The sequence below is a fragment of the Leuresthes tenuis genome, unplaced genomic scaffold (genome assembly GCF_036924035.1).
Source record: "Leuresthes tenuis unplaced genomic scaffold, fLeuTen1.0.hap1 SCAF_17, whole genome shotgun sequence".
NCBI classification, from domain to species: domain Eukaryota; kingdom Metazoa; phylum Chordata; class Actinopteri; order Atheriniformes; family Atherinopsidae; genus Leuresthes; species Leuresthes tenuis.
Genome location: NW_027325371.1, coordinates 10,474,081 through 10,495,982, shown reverse-complemented (window position 1 = coordinate 10,495,982; position 21,902 = coordinate 10,474,081). Strand labels below are relative to the sequence as shown.

General features: G+C 41.1%; 6 protein-coding genes across 7 annotated transcripts; 3 read left to right on the top strand and 3 right to left on the bottom strand.

Moving 5' to 3' along the window:
• Nucleotides 1–383: 383 nt before the first annotated feature.
• vac14 (vac14 homolog (S. cerevisiae)) lies at nucleotides 384–3,425 on the bottom strand. Its single transcript, XM_072369491.1, has one exon. It carries the CDS (start codon nucleotides 3,280–3,282, stop codon nucleotides 910–912), a length of 2,373 nt encoding a protein of 790 aa, XP_072225592.1. The 5' UTR covers nucleotides 3,283–3,425; the 3' UTR covers nucleotides 384–909.
• Nucleotides 3,426–3,466: 41 nt separating this feature from the next.
• On the top strand, nucleotides 3,467–5,379 carry LOC140273831 (uncharacterized). The gene is made up of 3 exons (XM_072369501.1): nucleotides 3,467–3,907; nucleotides 4,020–4,202; nucleotides 4,291–5,379. The coding sequence occupies exons 1-3, from the start codon at nucleotides 3,628–3,630 to the stop codon at nucleotides 5,172–5,174; spliced, it is 1,347 nt and encodes a 448-aa protein (XP_072225602.1). The 5' UTR covers nucleotides 3,467–3,627; the 3' UTR covers nucleotides 5,175–5,379.
• A 20-nt stretch (nucleotides 5,380–5,399) lies between these two features.
• On the bottom strand, nucleotides 5,400–8,084 carry LOC140273833 (uncharacterized). The gene is made up of 4 exons (XM_072369503.1): nucleotides 7,734–8,084; nucleotides 7,382–7,518; nucleotides 7,163–7,265; nucleotides 5,400–7,082 (listed from the first exon to the last, which is right to left on the bottom strand). Exons 1-4 carry the CDS (start codon nucleotides 7,984–7,986, stop codon nucleotides 6,385–6,387), a joined length of 1,191 nt encoding a protein of 396 aa, XP_072225604.1. The 5' UTR covers nucleotides 7,987–8,084; the 3' UTR covers nucleotides 5,400–6,384.
• A 1,449-nt stretch (nucleotides 8,085–9,533) lies between these two features.
• LOC140273835 (uncharacterized) lies at nucleotides 9,534–11,432 on the bottom strand. 2 transcript variants are annotated; one of them, XM_072369505.1, is made up of 4 exons: nucleotides 10,949–11,432; nucleotides 10,755–10,848; nucleotides 10,558–10,651; nucleotides 9,534–10,262 (listed from the first exon to the last, which is right to left on the bottom strand). In XM_072369505.1, the coding sequence occupies exons 1-4, from the start codon at nucleotides 11,245–11,247 to the stop codon at nucleotides 9,574–9,576; spliced, it is 1,176 nt and encodes a 391-aa protein (XP_072225606.1). In that variant the 5' UTR covers nucleotides 11,248–11,432; the 3' UTR covers nucleotides 9,534–9,573. The 2 variants fall into 2 exon arrangements, with proteins under 2 accessions (XP_072225606.1, XP_072225605.1); XM_072369504.1 differs by having other exon boundaries at nucleotides 9,535–10,262; nucleotides 10,549–10,651; nucleotides 10,949–11,429.
• A 215-nt stretch (nucleotides 11,433–11,647) lies between these two features.
• pgls (6-phosphogluconolactonase) lies at nucleotides 11,648–13,987 on the top strand. Its single transcript, XM_072369516.1, has 6 exons — nucleotides 11,648–11,737; nucleotides 12,056–12,341; nucleotides 12,443–12,550; nucleotides 12,630–12,731; nucleotides 13,074–13,214; nucleotides 13,750–13,987. The coding sequence occupies exons 2-6, from the start codon at nucleotides 12,078–12,080 to the stop codon at nucleotides 13,894–13,896; spliced, it is 762 nt and encodes a 253-aa protein (XP_072225617.1). The 5' UTR covers nucleotides 11,648–11,737; nucleotides 12,056–12,077; the 3' UTR covers nucleotides 13,897–13,987.
• A 535-nt stretch (nucleotides 13,988–14,522) lies between these two features.
• colgalt1a (collagen beta(1-O)galactosyltransferase 1a) lies at nucleotides 14,523–20,485 on the top strand. The gene is made up of 12 exons (XM_072369494.1): nucleotides 14,523–14,902; nucleotides 17,231–17,341; nucleotides 17,437–17,554; nucleotides 18,086–18,220; nucleotides 18,323–18,527; nucleotides 18,624–18,743; nucleotides 18,921–18,997; nucleotides 19,121–19,227; nucleotides 19,334–19,466; nucleotides 19,540–19,667; nucleotides 19,758–19,964; nucleotides 20,060–20,485. The coding sequence occupies exons 1-12, from the start codon at nucleotides 14,679–14,681 to the stop codon at nucleotides 20,325–20,327; spliced, it is 1,833 nt and encodes a 610-aa protein (XP_072225595.1). The 5' UTR covers nucleotides 14,523–14,678; the 3' UTR covers nucleotides 20,328–20,485.
• The last annotated feature ends 1,417 nt before the right edge of the window (nucleotides 20,486–21,902 follow it).

Below are 21,902 nucleotides of genomic sequence, written 5' to 3'. Positions count from 1 at the left end.
TTCATTCACACAATTTGAAGTGAAATTTTAACCATTTTAAGTCTGATGTATAATGAGCTTAATTGTTACAAAATAATAGGTTAATACAAGAAAAATATTCAAAACTATGCAGGGTGTAACACCAAAAGAAAGTGACAAATTGTGTCAAATGCATTGTAATGACCTGGGTGTTGTTTAAGGTATAACCATGGGGGGGGGGAAGCTTTTTAATCACATGGTCTACTTTATTCATTTTCAGGCAGGAATGACAGAAGTGAAAAATAAACAAGCATAATAAAGAATGCAAGAGCTGTACAAACATATATATATATATATATATATATATATATATGGAGAGAGAGAGAGAGAGAGAACAAGAAATTAGAGAAACATAACTGAAAGCTGATGTTGTCTAAAGTAAAACTCAGAATTTACATGATCCACATCTTAAAATTTCAATTGAGCTCAGTCAACACGCAACATGTGAGATTTCTTTTCTATCAGACATAAGATTAAGGCAAACCTGAACACATGCTTACAAGCACTGCTGCTTAAGAGGATACACCCTGAAAACGGCTGGCATGGAAAGGAAAGGAAAAGGGAAGTATTTCTTTACATATACATTTTCCATATCAGATTTACATGATGAGGGGAAGATATTAACCTGCCTCCTAACAGTGAAGATTAATAAATGTTGTTTTTTTTCCTTAACAAGTTCAATGTTACACATCACAAGTGAGGCATTGACAATATACAACCCAGTATTCTTCTGACACAAGTAATCATATGTACGTAATACTTTTTGGCATCAATAACATTTAATTATTCTATCAGTACAAGTATATTAATATTCCCATCCTTCACTTGTCTCTTAACTCACCTCGCACTGTCTTTAATTAACAGACGTCACTGTGGAACAATACATCAACGTCACAATAGCTTTCTGTCAGGGTGATCAGAAGCACGTCCAGAGCGCTGGTGTCGCACCTCCAGATGTTTGCTCTGCACACGGTCAAAATGCTGGAGCAGCTCGTTGTAATCCATGTGAGTGTGAGAAGCCCGCTTGGAGGCCACTTGCTGTTTAGAGTCCATGTACTTCGATTCATCCACAGTCCTCATAAGCTCTGGGTTGGGGACACACCTCAAGCGATGGGAGAGCAGCTGGAAGGCCTGGCTCTGTGGCAGCAGCATCAGCAGACCATACAGAGCCTTAATCAGGTACGGGTTGTTCTCTACATCTAGGAGCTGCAGACGCAGGTAGGTGAAAATAGGGCTTTCAATGAGCTGCACAAGCTTGTCGACCTCCATCAGAAAGTCGACTGTGACCTCCAGATTCCCAAACTTCTGGATGAGATCATAGGCGTGCTTGTAGTTCTGTGTGAGGAAACAGAGGGACACAGTCGCCACAGGGTTGTGGCACCAGGAACGATACAGGCAGCAAAACAAAGCACAGCTTTCCTGAGTATGCAGGTCTTTTAGCTGGTTGCGCAACTGGAAAAGCTCAGCGGAAGTAAGTAAGATGGTGTTTAGGGTCTGAACCATAGTGGAGGCAAATTTAAGGTCCTCTTCCTTCAGCAAGATGTCAGCCATAGAGTGAAATATGTTCTCTGCATGAAGCAACAGACACAGCTGTCTGATGATGAAAGCTCCTCTGTTCTCCAGGAGTTTCCTCTCCAGGCTGAAACGCTTCAGCAAATTAATCATGAACTTGTAGAAGTACGAGTTCATACTGGGAGTGGAGGGGGAGGCGTCCACAGCTTTGGAGCCCGTGCTGGGTTGCTGACCTGGCTTGGGAGCCTCTGGCACCCTGAGCACCAATTTGTTGTCAGCGTTGTCGCAAGAAGATGCTTGGTCCGTTTGGCCGGCAGGAGATGATGCTATCTCAGCTAACACCTCTAGGTCTTTCAGAATCACCTCATCAGACTCATCAGAGAGTGTTTTAAGCAGAATGGGGAAAAGGCGGTCTGTGTGGCGGAACATTTTGCGTGGCGTCTTGATATAGAGGTGATAAAGCCATTTGAGCACAGCTATGCGGGTCATCATTCCAGTGGAGGAATCATGGAGGTGCCGGTCAAGCACTTGAACAATACCGTCCAGATCTAGATTCACCTGAGGCCTATCAGCACTCGCTGGAGTGAAGAAACTGATATTGCTGAAGCCAACAGATTCTTGCGATGCATTCAGCATATCATTTCCGTCTCCCTCTGTTTTGGGCTGGCCCTCTCCTGCGGACGGTGACCCTGTGCTTCCACTTCTTTCCTCCTCATTTTCTTCATCATCCTCAGGAGTCACCAGTTTCATCAGACTGTGATTACAGGCACTTGCAGCTTCTTTTGTGTTCTTCTTTCTGTCGTCGTAAGAAAGGCAAGGCAGCACTGCAGTCAGGATGCCAGAGGAATAGGGGAGCACCACTCTGCCTGCAAGCTGGATGAACTCCCTCATCCACGTCATAGCTGTCAGTTGGATCAGATCATTTGTGAGTTTGGTTTCATCTGCAACTTGGCAGTGGATGACCAGGATGTTGGCCATCTCAGCAAATTTCACACTGGAGGGTATCTTCTTAATCTCCTTCAGAAACTCTCCCAGCACCACCTCACACGTCCTACGGATCTCCTTGCTGTTGTCACCCAGAATCTGGAAGAGCCCATCCAGAAACTCTGGGAGATAGTCTAACAAGTTAATGTCTGGTACAGACTCCAGAACATGAATCCAAGAAATTATAAACTGCCTGGCATACTGATTATTTGAGTAGATTCTCTCCCTCAGCAGAGGAACAAATGCCACCAAGTCAAACTTGTTGCTTTCTGTAACTATGTCTTTCAGCAGTCTGTCCAGTAGTTCAGATCCACTTTTCACATTAGGGTCTGGATCTGCTGCAAGCTTACTGAGACCATCAAAAAGCAGGTTGAAGTGGGGCAGCACAGCTCCCCGGGCCACTTTCACGATGTTATAGAGGGCCTCACAAGCATAATAGCGCAAACGGCTGTCTGAGTCATTGAAGCACGTGAGTACGGGCTCAATAAGTTCCTTCAGATACAGACCCGAGTCCTTTCCGAGGGCGATGGAGCAAGCTGCCAGTCCAATGAGACCCCCCTTCCGACTGTGGGGGTGTTGGGAGAGTGCAAACTCCGAGGCCAAGATCTGGATCACATGTCGGATTTGAGTAGAGTTGTTCTGAGCAACAAACTCCCGCACCAGCTTCTCTATTTCCAGAGCTGCGACTTTTCTCTTCTCATACAGTTTATCATTCAGAGCCCTGACAATGTTGGGCGTCAGAGGCGAAAAGTCTTTCTCGGTGTTCATATTCGCGGTTGTCCCGGTTCAGGTCTTCTGAAATCTGATGTGATGCGCGAGAAAGCGGTTTGCATTTATATCGATGTACTGGAGAAAAGACGCCAATTTCTGCTCTCATTTGCTAACTAGGAAGCTCTCTGATACAACTCAGCTGACCAACTACATCCGCCGGAAATACGTCATCCTTGCAACTTTTATTTGGGTCCCACTTTACGAGCACCGCTACCTCAAATTAGCTCCATTAGCTGTCTGTTCCGCAACTGAATGTTTTCAATTTACAGTAGCTAACAATTTCTCTTTTGAATTTTTGTTTCTCAGGGTTGGTGAGAAGCCTTGCTGTTGTCATTGTCAGCGATGGCGACCCGTGTTTCTTTTCACTCGCAGCTCTCGTCTATCATGGAGACGATGGCCAAGTCTGCCCTGTCTCAGGTCTGCAAACTGGTGGATGAGGACTCTGCTGAGCTGCGACTGGAGCTCTCCCGGCTTCTGTTTGTGAACTCAGCCCTGGCAGAAAAAGTAAATAGCCTCGAGTGTGAGCTGACGATCACAAGAAACGACGCCCCCAATTTGTGTAAATGTTATCGCAGCGTAGGTGTACAAACTGTCTGCTACAGAGACGAGGACGCTCTCGATGGTACCTCAGTTTCACAGTAACAGCAGCTTGGATGTTGTGAACAGATATGAGCAGACTTGCCTCTGCATTTACTGTATTTGTCTTAAATGTTTTTTTTATATATTTGTGTCAGTGGCTAGGCCTCCCATCATTGACGGGATTTTTGGAAAAGACTGGTGTATGAATCTGTGGAAAGACAGGGATCCATACAGTCTGCAGAGATGCCCAGACTTAGCGCAGTCACCAGATAAGGTGATTGCAAGTTACACACGGGATGCTGCCACTTGCAGCCAACAGGAAGCACTCAGCACTGAAGGTAAGGGATGGGAGAAGAACTGGCATGGTGCAGGTTTACCATCCTTAGCTGTTTTCTGAGTATTTGACCCCCTGTCTTTGTACACCAGAACACGAGGAAGGTGCTGCTGAGGAACAGGAGCAGCTATCAGCGGATTACTCCATTGATGACAGCACTTGCAGCCTGTCATTTAATCAGACTGAAGAGCAGGTTGTGTCTGCAGACAGCATTGAAGATCCAGCTGTGCAGCTGATGTCTGTCGGTGTTGCAGAAGAGGCCTTCAGCACTCATATAATTCCAATTGAAGAGGATGAGGAGGATGATGATGATGTCCAGTTTGTTCAAGCAAGCCAGCAGGAGCCTGCTATGAATGTTGCAGTTGGGCTCAGTCTTGACAAGCAGCTGAATGTACCCATAGACAGCACCTTAAACTCCAGTACTGATAAAGATTCACATGATGACTTAAATATGCTTAATATAGAAACTTCCAGAGTTCCAAACACGGGCAAGTTTACTTGTCAAATATGTAACAGGACATTCTTTCACAAGGGTACTCTGACACATCACATGAAATCACACAAGTCAAACTTCTGCAACATTTGTAAGCAACATTTCCCTCACAGGAAGAAGCTAAACTCTCACACTTGTGTGCCTCCAGTTCTCACTCGGAGAATCAGCAAGTCATGCGAGTTATGCGGGAAGACCTTTGCTAACCCGTCAGCTCTAAGGATTCACTATGTTGTCCACACAGGAGAGAAACCGTACAGGTGCACCTTATGTGGAAAGGGGTTTACCCAGAAAGGCAATCTGAAATGTCACTTGCGCATTCATACTGGCCACAGACCTTTCCACTGTGTTAAATGTGGGAAAACTTTTACGCAAAAGGTGAACCTCAACCATCATTTAATGGCACACTTAAACCGCGAGGTTGTTGGAGAAAAAACGTTAAGTCGGAAACAGCTTAAAAACTTGACAGCAAAGACTGGTCAGTGATCAGTTGTAGTGGATGATCAGGAGCTTCCTTTTATTCAGGGTGTATCATTTTCCACTTCTAACTTTATTGTGAAGGTAGTTCATGTTATGTTTTTAATTATTTCAAGTCAGTAGTATTGTGCTCAAAAAGTCTGAAGTGTGAAACAAGAATGTTTTTGTCTCGTTTTTATTTTGGCACTTGAATGTTTTTCAGTGTTCCGTCTTTGCAATAAACAGTCGTGAATGTTCATGTTGGGATTTGAATTTTATTTGATATTTCTCCTTTTATTGTATGGACACTCCTTATGTCTAATGAAATTCAAGGTGCAAGAATCCTACCCACAGTCTTTAGGTATTCATCTTGAACCGTTTGAACAAAGCACATCTGACAGCAGAGAAGCATCCACAGCAAAGATCTCTGCCCTAAACAGGAATAATTCACTCAGCTGCTCTGTTCAGGATAATCATCACAGGCTAATTTTTAACTAATTCATACATATTAAACAGTACATGGCAAGAAAAAAAATTGATTTTAAAAGATAAATTAGACGTACCGCATGTTGAAAACACAAACTTTCTATATACAACAATGATGCAGCCATAAAATATATTTATTCAAAAGGTAGCATCAGACAACAACGGTTTCTGGACACGTCAACATAACAGTTATATTCTTCAAGGCCTCCACACTCAGTTTAATGCCATTTAAAGAAATGAGGCATGGCATATGAGGAATGGAAAGCAGTGGTGATACCTGGGCAATAAAGCAAACAGAGTTGTTTTCACTTTGTTGCAAAGAGGTAGTTTCAAAGATGTATGATACAAACGTGCAAACCATGGAGCAGCTGCCCAGAGTAATTATTTTGGCATTTTTCTGGGACAGTCTTCTATGGCTTGAGACATGACGTATATACACATGCACGAATGACACGGAGGTTAAGTTTTCATGTTTTCCCCACAGTTATACATTAGTATTTATATCTATTGTAAGCTGAGGGCATGGTCAAATTTGCATGAAAAGCCTAATCAAGTCAACTGAATCCTACTTGATCAAATAAACTATTTAAAAAAAAAAAACATATTCACTAATGTCTTTTGGCTGCTGCGACATGTCTCTGCGATGAAGCCAAAAACATATACAGCAACACAATCAACCACATGGACGACACAATTTGCTTGTTTTTGCCAATAGTTGAGCACTTTAAATCAATTTTTTTCATCCGGTAAAGGCTTACATAGACATACTGGCGCATGTCGGGCCACTCTGAACAGTACTGACTGCAGCACTATCAAACACTTCTGGTTTGACCAGCCAGTTGAAACACTGATGGTGATTTAAACCATACTTATATGCATAACATTTACCACAATCCACACAGCTGTAAGGTTTTTCACCAGTGTGTGTTCGAAGATGTATGTTCAGAGAGCTTTTCTGGGAAAAGCTTTTGCCACAGTCTTGACAGCTGTATGGCTTTTCCCCTGAGTGCACCCGCTGGTGTAATTTCAGATATGTCTTTTGTGCAAAACGCTTCCCACACACAGAACAGCTGAACGGCTTTTCACCAGAGTGTCGCCTTATGTGGACTTTTAAACTGCTCAAATAGTTGAATGTTTTCCCACAGAATAAACACTCGAACCTCTTTGTTGGCTTCATGGTTTTTGGTTGCTGGATGCTGAGTTCTTTGGTTGCATTAGTGTGAATGCTGTTGGTGTAGTCCAAGTGCTCCACGGAGGCTGACGGAGGGTTTGTGTTTTCAGCCAGAGTGCTCATTGTTGCGTCATCTATAAACCTGTCCATAATTGTTGGCTGTGTGCGTTGTTGTATTTGACTTTCAGACGTCATGGGGAAGTTATTTAGGTCCCCTGAGTGAAGCTGCAGATCATCGACAGATCTATGAAGCATACTGTCCTCCTCAAACATCCCAACAACTGTACAATGAGAAGAATGCAGTTCAATCACAGAGCATTGGGATTACAAAGATCTGGGTTTGTTTTTATTCCTGACTTACTTTTTCTATCATCAGTGTGCCTCATGTGTTGACCAATAGGATCATCATATGTCTCCTCCTTGACAAAGATGAGATCAGGGTCCCTTCCAATCATGTCTATTGCCTATAAACAAAACAAGATAATGTAATGTAAAAATGTAAAAAAAAACCTGTGAAGTGATTATTCAGTCAGCCCTTTTTATAGTGGAACTGGAATAGCAACATCTCCATACAGCTGACCTGGACACCTATATTGTTCATGACTGGAGTCTCAGCCAATTCTCCACTTTGAGGGGGCAGCTTGTCTTCTCTCCACAGATCCATGCACCAGTCCTTTCCAAATACTCCGTCAATGGCTGGTGCAGAATGGTGCTCATCTGAAAGAGAAAGATGATGCATACCTGGGCCCTTTTACATATTCTTAGCAGTAAACATATCTGAAGCATAATTTAAACCTGCCATTAAGACAAGAAATAACTGAGTTGAGGTGGTTGTAGACTCTTCAACCAGCCTTCAAATGAACCCGTTACATTATGCTGTAAAAACGCCTTTGGGGGTGGTATCTTGAGGACCCCCAGTCCAGCTTTCTGACCTGCGGGTTGCCTGCGGCTGACATGTGCAGGGTAGCTCTGTGCCTCCCTCGCTGCTCTCAGTTGGACCTCCAAAGAGTAACACCTCTTCTTTAACGCTTCATTCTCCGTTTTGTGCAGCGATATCTCGGTGTGAAGGACGGAGGAGCATTCATCAGCAAGGTTTCCGATTTCAACCAAAGCCACCTTTGTTAGTTTCTCCAGGATCGCGGCCAACTGTGTCCGAAAACTCCGGTTTGCGGTGTCGCACATCATATTGTCAGAGAAGCTCAATATTTCGTAATTTTGGCACGATTTCCACCGTAGCAACGTTGCTCCTTAAATAAAATGTGTGATACAGCTGTGCCGCAAGGGGTTATGGGAAAACTGTATGCTCGCGCACCACCGTTTATGACGAGCACATAAGGGCCACAGAATGTATGATTAGATCATGACTTCTCAACCAGTGAACACTTGAAAATTTCTCCTTCCTTATAGAATGATATATGGGGACAAAATGCAAAGTTTAATATTATATTTACATCAATAAAACGTTTCAAGTAACTTCGTGTATTATATTCAGCTAGCCTCTACCTAATTAGTTGGGAACAAATAAAGAAGGCACAATATTAAGAAAATACATAAATCTGTTTTTACAATTTTGTCTCAGTTAAAAAGCATGTAATTTGGTGAAATAAACAGAACTGTTAGACTAGTTTGTTCCTCACACGCTATTGGCAGGTTATTTTTTCTTAATAATCAGTAGGAAGAAATAAGTCATAGTATGACGATTGCAAAAATAACGATAATGATCGTAAAAAGATATTAAAAAAAATTCATATCACAAAGTAGATGGCATGTAGAATTACTGATATCTAGTGGTAATCCCGGGGGACTACAGTTAATTTCGAGAAGCGGTATGTATACAAAATCTTTGTATACTTGTGTATATTTACATGTATACAGTTGGGTTTTTTTTATATTGCCAGATAATATATTTAGGTTATGAATATATATTGGTATGGGGGCCAAATCATTTTTCTGTAAACCCCAAATATAATGCGTTAAAACACAAGTAACCCAAGTCAAGAATGGCTTGTCCACAGACAGCAGACTCCCAAACCCTGTATATATAGCCCATAATTTCAGTTTAGATTACAATATTTAATTTGTATAGATAAGCAAAGCCATTAAAAAGAAAGAAAAATTTGCATGGAAAAAAAACCTTTTGAAATAAATCTCACCTTACAATAAAAGCAAAACTGAAAAAAAAAAACAGGTGGGAATTACACAGTATACGGTTTTGCATTGGATGGAAGTGCATGACGATCCAAATTCTGAGAACATTAAGCATTATTTGTTCCATAACAAATTTGTGAGCTGCATATGCCATATGCACTGTTGTGCCCCCATACCGAAATGGATGCTGGATTTTGAACAGGGAGCTGATGACAACCCAAACGGCCTTTCTGTATTTTGGCTTGTTCTTTTCTTTAGCATTGCATAACTTCCTCGTCTCCTTCCCATCCAATTTTTTTTTTTTTAAAAGAGGATGTTATAATGATTAGCTGCTATTTAGTCCTCACAGTAAGGTAAAAAGAAGCACTATTTTGCAACTCTATGAAAGAAGCGTATATTTGTGAATATAGTATGTCAGTTTGTTGGGAAATGGCTGAAACTTTGACATAATAAAGATGTGCAGTGAGGAACAGATGCACTATCAGATATTTTCTTTGTATTTTGGGCATCTAAACAGTAAAAGCAGGTGACACACACTCAGATCTGGAGCAAAGATATCTTTATTTTCCACAAAACATTTGAACCAAACAGTGGGAAAAGTAAAATTTGGTAATCGTTGGTGTTTTAGGAGGTGCCATTTATGAATGTTCCACTAAATGCTGGTGCAGTGGGTTCACCACCGTAAATGTTCAAACTAGGATCTAGATGTACTGCGAGGTGCTTTTTCAGATTACAGTTCTTTGTAAAACCTTTTCCACAGTTAATACAAACAAAAGGTTTTTCTCCTGTGTGTGTGCGCTGATGCATATCGAGGGTGCATTTCTGAATAAAGCCCTTGCCACAAATAGGACAACGATATGGCTTTTCCCCAGTGTGTGTGCGCTGGTGTGTGTACAGATGCCCTTTTTGGGCATATCGCTTTCCACAAAGCGTGCATCTGAACGGCTTCTCTCCTGTGTGACTTCTCTGGTGTATTTCAAGCTGACTAAAGCATCTGAAACTCTTGCCGCACTGCAAACAGCCAAACCTCTTTGCAGCTGAGTTCCTAAAATTGTGAAGCTTCATATTCCTGAGTACGTGTAAGCTTTGGGAGGCAACATTTTGAGCTACACTTTTCCCATCTTCTAGATTTGTGTGTGCAGGTGCTACTTGTGGATTCCAGAGTGCTTCCCCCCTCCCCGGTTCAGCAAGAGACTGCTGGGTGCTCAGAGTCACAAAGTTATCAGCGAAGAGGGGTTGCTGGTGTTCTGCAATTGGTTTGGGATGCTGCATCAAATCTGGACTCTTCTGGGTGTCTGTGATTGCTTCCCGCCCTGTTAACAGCAGATAAGCTTGTTAAAATTAGGGAAAATATTTGGTCCCAATTATCCTGATCAAGGCCACAAGGGACATTTATAAGTAACTGGAGTTTTGATACTTACAGAAGCATTATTTAAAAAGTACAATTCTGATAAATATGGAGGTAATGTAGCATAAAATAAAGAAAAATACACTTCTGGACACACAAGAATTTGATGATACTGAAACAGTATTGTGACTCTTAAAGCTTTGTAAATAAGTTTAGCTAAGCCAAACTTAATCACAAACTACAACACTCACTGTTTTCACCTGTCCTGTCTTGTCCAGTGTCTTCATTGATCATCTCTGATGGCTCCTCCTTCACCACAACCAGTTCGGATTGATTTTCACGTGGATTTAGGAGCTGGTGAGGTGGGGGGGACATATCAGCTGCACTTGTTACAAATGTATGACACAGTATATAATAATGTCATTATTACAAAACTATTTGATGACTAGAGATTTACGTCAGTTGCAGAGTGGTTTTCCGCTTGAGGTAAACTGCTTATCTCAGTAGAAGAACTAATGCTTTCCCAGAGGGTTTCACAAGGATGCTGAGCACTTAGGGAGGGTGAAGACAACAAAAGTCATGATGGAGACAAGAAAATTATGCCAGTACATAACAGAAATCACATCTACGCACAAGAGTCATCATGCCTACCTTTTTATGACAGGTCTTGTCCTGTCAGGCGCCAAAAACACTTCGTTTTCTGCAGAGTCCCTCCTTACAGAGCATACTGCTGCTGCGTTCTGCCTACCCCCTTGTGCCATATACAGCAACTTCTCCATCAGCTTCAGTTTCTCTGTGAGGGAAACTATTTCATTTCGTCCCCTAGTTATCTCTATTTTCAGCATCTTCGATTCAATTTCGACCAGTTTACTTATTTCCATCACAGCTGTTTTGGATAACGCGTCCATTATGGAGACGAGCTGAGTCTGGAAACAAAAGCCTGTCGTCATATTTCTTTGGCCTATGACACACGAGATGCACACAGACAAGCTGTCACAGCCAGGGGGGCTTTCTAATAGTAACTGTGAAATATAGTTACCCTGAAATGTACGAGACGGGATGTGTGTGCATACCTACGAAATACGCGTGAACGTCTCTACTAAACTCACTTGGTTGAAGTAGGAACAGTATCGCCATCTACCGGCGGGGCGGAAACATAGCAATAGCACAAAAGTTAAAACCATAAACAGGGAACTGTATTTTTCACGTATATTCTTCTCTCGACATCAGCAGAAATCGATGTTGCGTGGCAGTCGCCTAACCTCTGTAATTGTCGCTACTGTATTCAGGGACTGCATTTACCACAATGCAGCGAGGCAGTGCACACATTGTGATTGGTTGGTGAAACGCCGTCTCAGGAAGTGGTGCGTCGAATTAAATGTGCCCATTTTCCGACTGAAAGTCTGCATGATTATCTGCTGTTGAGATTCACTCTACAAGGTAAAGGGACTTCGTTATTTTCCCAAATTAAGTATAAAGTCCAACATAGCAGTTCAAAATATTAAGAGACACCTTTCCTCCCCCTGAGATGCTGTTGCGGTTAGCACTCTCCAGTCCCCTTGTTTTTATTTCAAAGAACCTGTCTGATAACACGAGGAGTCTGTAAAGTTGAATCAAAATTGTGAAATAACAGATTTAAATGGTTTGGTTTATTAGAAGACTTAACGAGGAGCGGTTGCAAGCACATCATGACTTGCAATACTGTTCTGTGACCAACTTCCTTACATTTTGAAATTCTCTTGTCTTCTTCCTCGTCAGTCCCTGTCATAACACTGCTCTCATGGCTGGAAGAAGAGTCGTGGTTTTTCCCTCTTCGGCAGAGCTGGGTCCGGTGTTGGCCCAGTTAGTAACCTCACGAGCTCAGAAGGCCATCTCCTCTCACGGCAGGTTCACACTGGGCCTCTCTGGAGGAAGTCTTGTTTCTATGCTCAGCAAAGAGCTGCTGGTCCTGCCAGAACTGGACTGCAGCAAGTGGGTGGTTGGCTTCTGCGACGAGAGACTGGTTTCCTTTGATGATCCAGAGAGCACCTATGGACTCTATAAGGTACCACATGCACTGGTGTTTATCTGTTTGCATTGTGCATACATACATGCAGATATTCTGTTATATTTGGATGAAATGCAACAGTCTTCCCTCTTTTCCAGAATCAGTTGTTTTCCAAGATAAACGTTCCTGAAAATGGGATCTTAACTATTGACTCCTCTTTGCCAGTGGACGAGTGTGCTGAGGATTATAGCCACAAACTGAAAGAGGTGCGTCTCAATTGCAAGCTTTTAGATTTATCTATGTGCAGGTTCATATTGTATTAAATTGCTACTTTTAAAATCACAGGCATTCCCTGGTGACGAATTCCCCATATTTGACCTGTTACTGCTGGGTATGGGACCTGATGGACACACCTGTTCCCTTTTTCCAGACCACCCTCTCCTGGAAGTGAGGATTACCCCTTAGTACATTTGTCTGTTCCACAATTGTATGTCCTCATGTTGGTCTATTGAATACTTCTGAAAAGCAATGAGTGCTAACACAGCGTTAGAGCTTTGATGAGAACAGATGTTTCACATTTTTACACAAAGTATCAAAGCATGCTTAGTAATTTATAAATGTCTCTTAATTCGCCACTGGAAGTTAACTTGGAGGGTTTGGAAGTGAAGCATTCTGCAACTCTGCTCATCTGTCTTGTGTTGTAGAATATAATTGAGAGTTTTTGGTAATGGTTCTCATATTGACACTTTTTTTGCAATGCGATAAAAGATTTGTTTTCCACAAATACAGGAAACTCAGAAGATCGTGGCACCTATCAGGGATTCCCCCAAACCGCCACCACAGCGTGTAACGATGACTTTTCCAGTGGTAAACTCAGCACGCTGTGTGACTTTTGTATCAACAGGAGGAAGCAAAGCCCCTGTTTTGAAGGTAATACTAGAAAGTTGTTATCAAGCATGCACATTTCAAAGCCATATTTTTCAAACTGAACATTGTGTTTTTCCCTAAGACCAGATGAAACATTTATTAGGACCATAAACTCATTAGAAACATGTTGAGAAGGTCCTTTCCTTATGGACTTCAATGCAGACTTCTTTTTGCAGCAAGAGTCGCCTCCTGCTGGAAATCAAATAATAATGCAAGTTTAAGGCACTTGTGCAATGTCCTCATTTTGCACTGGGAGACAACATCTAATTTTTATATGCATGCATTACAAAATACATTCTATTTCCCCAAGACTATAGTCAGTTAAGACATAATAAAGGAACAAAGGAAATATTCCAACAATTTGAGGAAAACCTAATAAATTTTGTGCATAATTCTTGTTTTAGTTAGAGGACTGAGAACTATGTGAAGACATATGAACCATGATTTTTTTGGCCAGTAGCATATCGGAAATGCAGCTCACACTACCGAGTTGTGTAGTAATGCTGCTGTATTGTAACATAGTGCCACTGTTTTGCAGGAAGTGCTGGAGGGTAGAGAAGGTACAGGGTTTCCTGCAGCTCGTGTAGCACCAACCAAGGGTGAACTGTTCTGGCTCATAGATGACCCCGCAGCAGCTTCTTTGACTATCCAGGTGGAGAGGCCAGGGCCAGGGGCCAAACTGTAGGGCTATGACTGTAATAAAGGCAGAAAGTCAACACTGTACGGTGCAGAACATTCCTACATGGGGGATATCATGAATTGGGACACGTAGAAGAGCTAAACATCATACTTTTGTATTGTAGCACTTCCTGGATGTCTGAGTGAGTATGCTGTGCGTGGGGAATGGGCTGTGAGTTCAAAGGTAATATTTAATGATGTGATCTGTTAATTTTTCTCTACTTAACTGTGCAGATAAATAAAACATTAGAAGGTAATCATTATTCAATTGTGCAAGTCGCTAAATGTGTAAACTATAGATGTGCAAAATCTCAATGAATAAAGTTTTTAGTGAAGTGGGAAGTATGGTCTATTGTTCTTATTTTATTTTTTTCAGACAAAACATAAATTTCGCATTATATGGCAGCCTAAAGTAGTTGCTGAAAGTCGTGTATGTTCCCCGGTTTTCATTTGAGTGTTTGCACATGTTTGAAGTAAAGTTACTTACCTTTGATAGGGAAAATCACCTTTACTTTGGAATTTGGGTGTCGAAATTAAACTAAAGAACTAAAGAATTTAGTCAATTGCGCATTTATTTTTCTGTGGTGGCGCCCAATGGCCCATCCCCTTTAAGAACTAAAGCACATCCCACCCCCTTTAAGCTCAACTTCGTACTGCCACACCAGGAGCTTCAGCTGCACATACTTTCCGTATCTGTTATGGCCACAAAAAGTAAAAAGACAACATTTCTATAGCTCATAGGAGCTTCAGTAACCGCAAATTATTTTTATAGCATAATCTATAGTAGCAATGCTTGGGCTCACCGGTCTCCCCGCTGCTCTGCTCCTCTTGCTCATGTCCTCCTGCAATCCTGCTCGGGGATATTTTGCGGAGGAGCGCTGGAGCCCCGAGTCTCCTCTTCTTGCTCCTCGGGTCCTTGTCGCCCTCATTTGCAGAAACTCCGAGCACTCTTTGCCATATTTCTTAGGTACTATTGAGCGACTCAACTATCCCAAGGACCGTATGGCTCTCTGGTAAGTTGTTACTGGGAAGTGATTTTCTTTTTTTTTTTCTTTTGGAGCTGTCAAGCTGTACGTCAGGAGAAAATTATTTCACATTTAGGACATGTTTTATTCTAAAACTAAGAATTTGCACACATCGCTGATTTTTGACCGACTATAATATTAAAGGTGGACCATTGGAGATTGACTGTGTGTCAAAATGGCTCTGGAAACAACGCCAAATAGTGTCGCGCTTTTGTTCTGGGTTAAAGAAGATTTTTACGCACACTAAGTCTGAACTACACTGTCTGTGTCTGATCACTGGTGCAAAAGCTTCCCCGAAGAAAGAGACGAGCACATCTGGACATTAATTAGATTAATAGTGCGTTGCATCGATCTGTATACGTGGAGGGGGGGGGAGAGGGGGGCGGGGGTGGGGGGGCATGGGACTGGTTTGGCCACAAGGGGAGCTGTGAGTTTCAACGATGTATTCCAAACGATGTGAAAAAGTGTTGAGTCTCTGCTATCCACTCCCATATACATTGTTTTAGGCTTCGCCCAAACTTTATGTCCTCCAAGTTTAAACCGTATTATACAGGGTTTCCTCCACATTTAGGCCGTGAGTCAAACCAGTGAGCGCTGTTCATGTTACTGCATAAACTTAGGATAGTCCAAAAATGTCAATCTGGAAAGGCTTTAGTAACAGAGAACTCCAACTTGTGAAGAGCTTTGATGTCGTTAATGGATAAAATGATTCATTATTATGTCTGTTATTCAGAATACAGCATTCATATTTAATACAATGGGGTGCTGAAAAAAAGTGTTTAAATCTGAGAAGAATGAAATGTTTTCTCATTCTAAATCTTTTTAACTCAGTGGTATTATGCAGGTTTAAGTCTCACTTAGCTTTTCCAGAACCACAGCACATCTGCATCATATCAGTTGTTTGTAATAAACCTAAATGTCTAAGCAATTAGTGGTTGTGCAAATGTACATTATGATCATTTTAAACATCTGCCTGCCATGTCCAACAGGGCAAAAGTTCAAGCAAGTGAAAAGGCGGCGTTTCTCACATGATAATCAAACATGCTCCAACAGCCCACCCACGTTTGTAACCTCAAGAGGTGTGCTTATCAGTCTCAATGTGATTAAGTAACTTCCTGCCAGGTTAAAGTATTAATCTATTTTCTGTTTTGTTTTTTACAAATATATTTAGTTAGGGTATGCTCTTGTTTAAGTCTTCTGTTGATGGGTTTGTGGAGAAAACCGTTTAGTTTGGCATGTCCTGCCAACACGGAAAGTCACATGTGGAAAATGCAAACAACTGTGTGATATTGTAAACACTTCATGTTGTATGCATTTTTACTGGATTCTCTTGCAGCTGTTTATAGACAAACCAAAGCCCCTAAATCAGAACTAAGCTAACCATCATTTAAATCTTTGGTGTCTGCAATTAGGCATGTGTTTCTGTTCCACTACAGTAAAAATAGACTCTATGAAGAGAGTTGCACCTCTTACAGTTAGGCTATATGTTCAGAGAACAAGTACTACATAGGAAGTAAGCTTTTTATAAATCAGTTTGATGTGAGCATGAACAGGAAAACCCAGTGTGAGTCTAAGTTTTAGGAAAGATTGGGCTTGAGCAAGAAGCTGCTGTGCTCTCACAGATCCAAGAGAGATCTTCCAAGAAAATCTGTTTTGGCTTTCATCCACGGGAGTAAAATACAAACCCAGCTGACCGTTGTGCAGATGTTGTTTTGCAGCAAAGATTGTTGACCTTCTTGATCACAAATTGAAGGCTGTGGGTGTTTTGTTGTTGGATGATTTCTCACATTTTTGACAGGCATATGTGCAGATGGTTTGATCTCTGGTATGATGTCATTTTTCTGCAGAATTAGATCAATCATGCAGGCTGTCTAACATGGATTCATTTGTTTCACATGTTGAGTCAGTCAGTTTAAATGATTTCCTTCCGTTCCAAGCAATCACAGACAGACGTTTCACTTCTGTAATGTCATTTCCTTTCCTCTTAACATTTCCCTTACAAAATTCTCCTTAGAAATGGCAACCTAAAATGAACTCGCTGTGTTTTTACTATGTAATGATGATATCATTAACACTTGTGCCAGTTCCCACAGCAGCAGACAATAAGACTATAAAAGGTGAGCACAGGAGTGTTGTTATTTGAGTCAAGATGGTTTTGTCTTTCAGCACTGGTCGCAATTTGAACTCAGACTGTCTTCAGTGCTTCAGTGCAGTGTTTACCTGTTACCTTTTCCTTTTTTGTCTAAGTTGTTGATCATGTTAAAGCCCACCTATGTTGAATGCAGTACATTTTGATTATATAATTTGTATTGACAGGGTAGCAACTGATCACAATGAGGATAACACCACAGTCATTCTGCGTGACTGGCTTGTCAAAGTGCAGAAGCTCTACCATTATGTGGAATGGAGGCCAAAAGAGGAACCCAGGTTAGTTGCAGAAGAATTTCAGGTGATTTTTTTGTGACAGGCTTGCAGAGCTGAAAAAAAAACGCTTCTCATTAATATCAAATTGTCTTTTTAAGACATTATGTGGATGAGGACGGTCCAAAGCACTGGACAGATCTCCGTTATGAACACGTTATGAAGCTTCGACAAGCAGCACTTGAAGCCGCTCGTGAAATGTGGGCAGACTACTTCATGGTAGGTAAATTAAGTGCTTCAGAGTTACAAAAGAGAGTACAGTAAGACAGATGCAATAAGCTGTCTGCTGAACTCGTGCTATTTTTGTCATTGAATAATGACAGCTGAAGGAAAAATACAGGATCAAGGCCAAAGCGCTACCGCAAGTGTAATTTAAGAGGAGTACAGGGTGTTCAAAAATGAACCAGTCCTGCTTTGTCTTTCAGTGTATATTTTACGGTCTAGTTCCCTGAATGTAGCACCGTGGAGATTTCTGTTTGGATTTCTCTCCAATCTTACATTCTTTGTGTGTGGGGTAAAATTTTGAGGTGATGGGCATTAAGAATTAACAAAATCTCTCTTACCGTAACTTTCTCTCTTTAAAAAAAAATGTATTCTAATGTTTTCACCAGTTAGTTACCACTTAGATTTAGTGCCTGTTTTAAACCACATGTTCACCACTTCTTTTTAAAACTTGATGCTAGGCTTCATATGGCCTTCCTTGACTCTTCATAAGCATATTTCACCGTCTTTTCTCTCCCATTTGTGTAGCTGGTGGATTGCGATAATCTCCTCACCAATGACAATGTTCTCTGGAAGCTCATGAAAGAGAATAAGACTATTATTGCTCCAATGCTGGAATCTCGCGCGGCCTATTCAAACTTCTGGTGTGGAATGACCTCCCAGGTACTGCCACAATAACTGTTTATCTGCTTGTGTGTATCCCTTGTGGATGAATTATGTGAATTTCTTTATGAACCCAAATGTTAATCAACATCCCTTTGTCAGGGTTATTATAAGCGAACCCCTGCCTACATACCTATCAGGAAGCAGGTTCGGAAAGGCTGTTTTGCTGTTCCCATGGTGCACTCTACACTCCTGATAGACCTCAGGAAAGAGGCATCAAGGCAGCTAGCCTTTCATCCGCCACATCCAGAATACAGCTGGGCTTTTGATGACATCATTGTGTTTGCATTCTCTGCTCGGATGGCAGGTATTTTACCATTTAGTGCTTAGGTCTTAAATCTATAGCTGTTGCTCATCTGAATGTCACTTTTAGCTTGACATATACATCCTCTGCTCTGTACAGATGTTCAAATGTTTGTATGTAACAAGGAGCCCTATGGTTACTTCCCTGTACCACTACGCTCCCACAATACTTTGCAGGATGAGTCTGACAGCTTCTTGCACTCCCTTTTGGAAATAAGTGGTGAGTGTTTCGCATTTAGAAGCTGCCTTACTTTTGCAACCAACTCTCTCTTTTCTGCTGTCTTTAAGTCTTTATTCTATTTATTGCTGCTCCGTCTAATGACAGCTTTCAGCATGGGTCTCTATATACTGTATCATTTATACCATTTCTGCATCCATCTTCCTTCTCACTGTGTAGTGCGAAATTCCCCAGTGGTGCCTTCCCAGTATATAAGTGCTCCTAGAAAACAACCCGATAAAATGGGCTTTGATGAGGTGAGTAAGGAGTGATGTGAAGATGGAATATGCAAAAATGGCCTGTTATCTATTTCTTTGCTGAAAGCCTCCCCCTGCTGATGAAATCTACAATTACACTGACCAGCTTCATTGTATGCGCAGGTGCTCATGATAAACCTGCAGAGGCGAACTGACCGTAGAGAACGTATGCTGAAGGCCCTTTATGAGCAGGAGATTGCATGTAAGGTTGTTGCAGCTGTAGATGGAAAGTAAGTTTGCTCTGACTAATTATTATGCTTTCCAGTGCTTCAGTCACTACTGAATGCCTTTTCTTAGGGCTGTTTTGTCACATTGCCTTTTCTCTCTTCATTTCAGAGCAATGAATATCAGTGAAATTCATGCTATGGGCATCCATATGCTCCCTGGATATAGTGACCCTTACCATGGTCGACCATTGACAAAGGGAGAGCTAGGCTGTTTTCTTTCCCACTATAACATCTGGAAAGAGGTGACCTGCAGTAGCTAAGCCTTTAGATTATTAACTAGTTTAATGGGGGATATACTGATGAATCTGTTTTCAGATTGCTGAGCGGCGTCTTCGAACGTCTCTGGTAATTGAAGATGACCTGCGCTTTGAGGTCTTCTTCAAACGTCGCTTGATGAACTTGATGAGAGAGATTGAGGAGGAAGGATTGGACTGGGATCTCATGTGAGTCTGCTCTTATAATAGTTCATTTTATCCCAGCTCTCCCAAGTTTGAAGTTTCCTCTCACCTCTCGTCTCTGTTGCTTTCTTATAGTTATATTGGCCGGAAGAGAATGCAAGTGGATCACCCAGAGAAAGCAGTGCCAAATGTGCACAATTTAGTGGAAGCAGACTATTCTTATTGGACATTAGGCTATATGATATCTTTACAAGGTGCTGAGAAACTTTTGAAAGCAGAACCACTAAAGAGGATTTTGCCTGTGGATGAATTTCTTCCTATCATGTACAATAAACACCCCGTGTAAGTAGTAAAAGTACACACACACAGAGCAACATAAACTGTTGCTATAGAGTTTAGCTGTTAAACTTGTGTTGACCTTGCCTTCTTTTTCACAGGTCTGATTACATGGAACAGTTTGAAACTAGGAACCTGAAGGCATTTTCTGCAGAGCCTCTCCTTGTGTATCCAACACACTATACGGGCGACCCAGGCTACATTAGCGACACTGAGACCTCCACTGTGTGGGATAACGACAAGGTCCGTACAGACTGGGACAGAGCACGCTCAGGAAAAACTGGAGAGCAGGCTAAGATCAGCAGTGAGGCCCAAAACTCAGATGTGCTCCAGTCCCCTTTGGACAGTACTGCACGGGACGAGTTATGAGCGGATTTGAGTGAGAGCCATAAGTGTAAATGTGCAAAGGACAAACCTCCATAGTTTTTAATCATCTGTCATCCTCGATCAGTTTGATTTTGCATCGCAGCAGGAATGTGATATCAAAGAGTCTCGAAAGATTGAATTAGTCAGCTATGAAAAGTTAAAAAAGTTGTATGTTTATGTTTTACACCAAAGGCACTAGACTTGCTGTTTTGAATGGCATTTGCAGTACCCAACATCTATCTGTCGTACAGAAATTAACAGACGCATTAACAAAGAATGACACAGGACTGACACAGCGCAGTCATTTCAATTAATCTGATTTTACATTATACTGTGAAATATTTTTTGCATGTTTGTTTGTTTTCTTTATTTTTCTTTTTCTTTTTCTTTATTCTATTATTATTTTCCAAGACTACAGATGAATTAGGCAACAATCTCTTTATTTCTAAAAATCAAGACTTAAAGCAGGCATTCAGGTCTTAAGTCTACTTTTTTACTTATTGTTCAGACTAAAGTAAAAGATCTCTATAACTTCTTCTTTTAGTATTTTCTAATTTAAAGTTTCATATTTCTGTATTAGATTAATTTTCCAGTTCTCTATTAGCTTGTAGGAAAACTATATCAAAGTACCAAAACACACAAACTACAGTTTCTATTAACTTATAAGAAACAGATTTCAAGTAATACTTAAGTGGGTATGCCAATACTAACAGTGCACTTGTTTTGGGGTTTTTTGTGTTCTCTCTGTTGGGTCTTTTTTATGTTTATGTTTATCTTTATTGCCCCCATTAAACAGTTTTTTTTGCTGTATAATGAAACAAACCACCTTAAATGCCATAAGTACTGTGGTATGAGAGGCACATTGGTTACATGTTCCCTTTAAGAAGCCTAAAGAAAAAGGCCCACATCCAAATACACAGCGGCATCTATACGTCATAGTACTTCTCAGATGGGTTCAGTCTGAATTTGAACCTTTCGGTGTAGGTTTTATAGACGTACATGAAATAAAATATAATGTCTGAATGGCATTTTTCACTGATTACAAAGATTTCATTTTTCTGCCAGATCATGTGGTCACAAGGATGATTTCTATAGAGCTTTGATGTAATTCACTCATTTAGTCGTTGTGAACAAAATAATCTGTGGTGGATTGTGCCAACAAAAAATAAAATGCTTTGTTTTCACTAGGTGTATATTTTTGTGATTATTGTCATAATATAAATACTTTTGCTGACGTGATCAATTTTCTCTGTTCATGTGTGCATATTTAACTGGGCATTGAACAGCTGGTAATTTTGGTGGTATAATATTGTTGGATGTTTCTGACACATTCATGTTTTGTATTTGCTCTTCTAGTGCACTGGATACGCTAGTCACTGGCAGTTCTGTAGACATTAGCTCATTATCTCATTTGTTCTATCAGTAAACAACCAGATTTACTGAGAAAACATGTATTTTCTTAAGCATAGATGTAGTATCATCTGTCAGGTCACAACAGTTAGAAAGTTTAAATCATATATCTGTCAAGAGGTCAGAAATCTTTCTTACTTAGAAAATACAAACTTAACAGTGGCACCT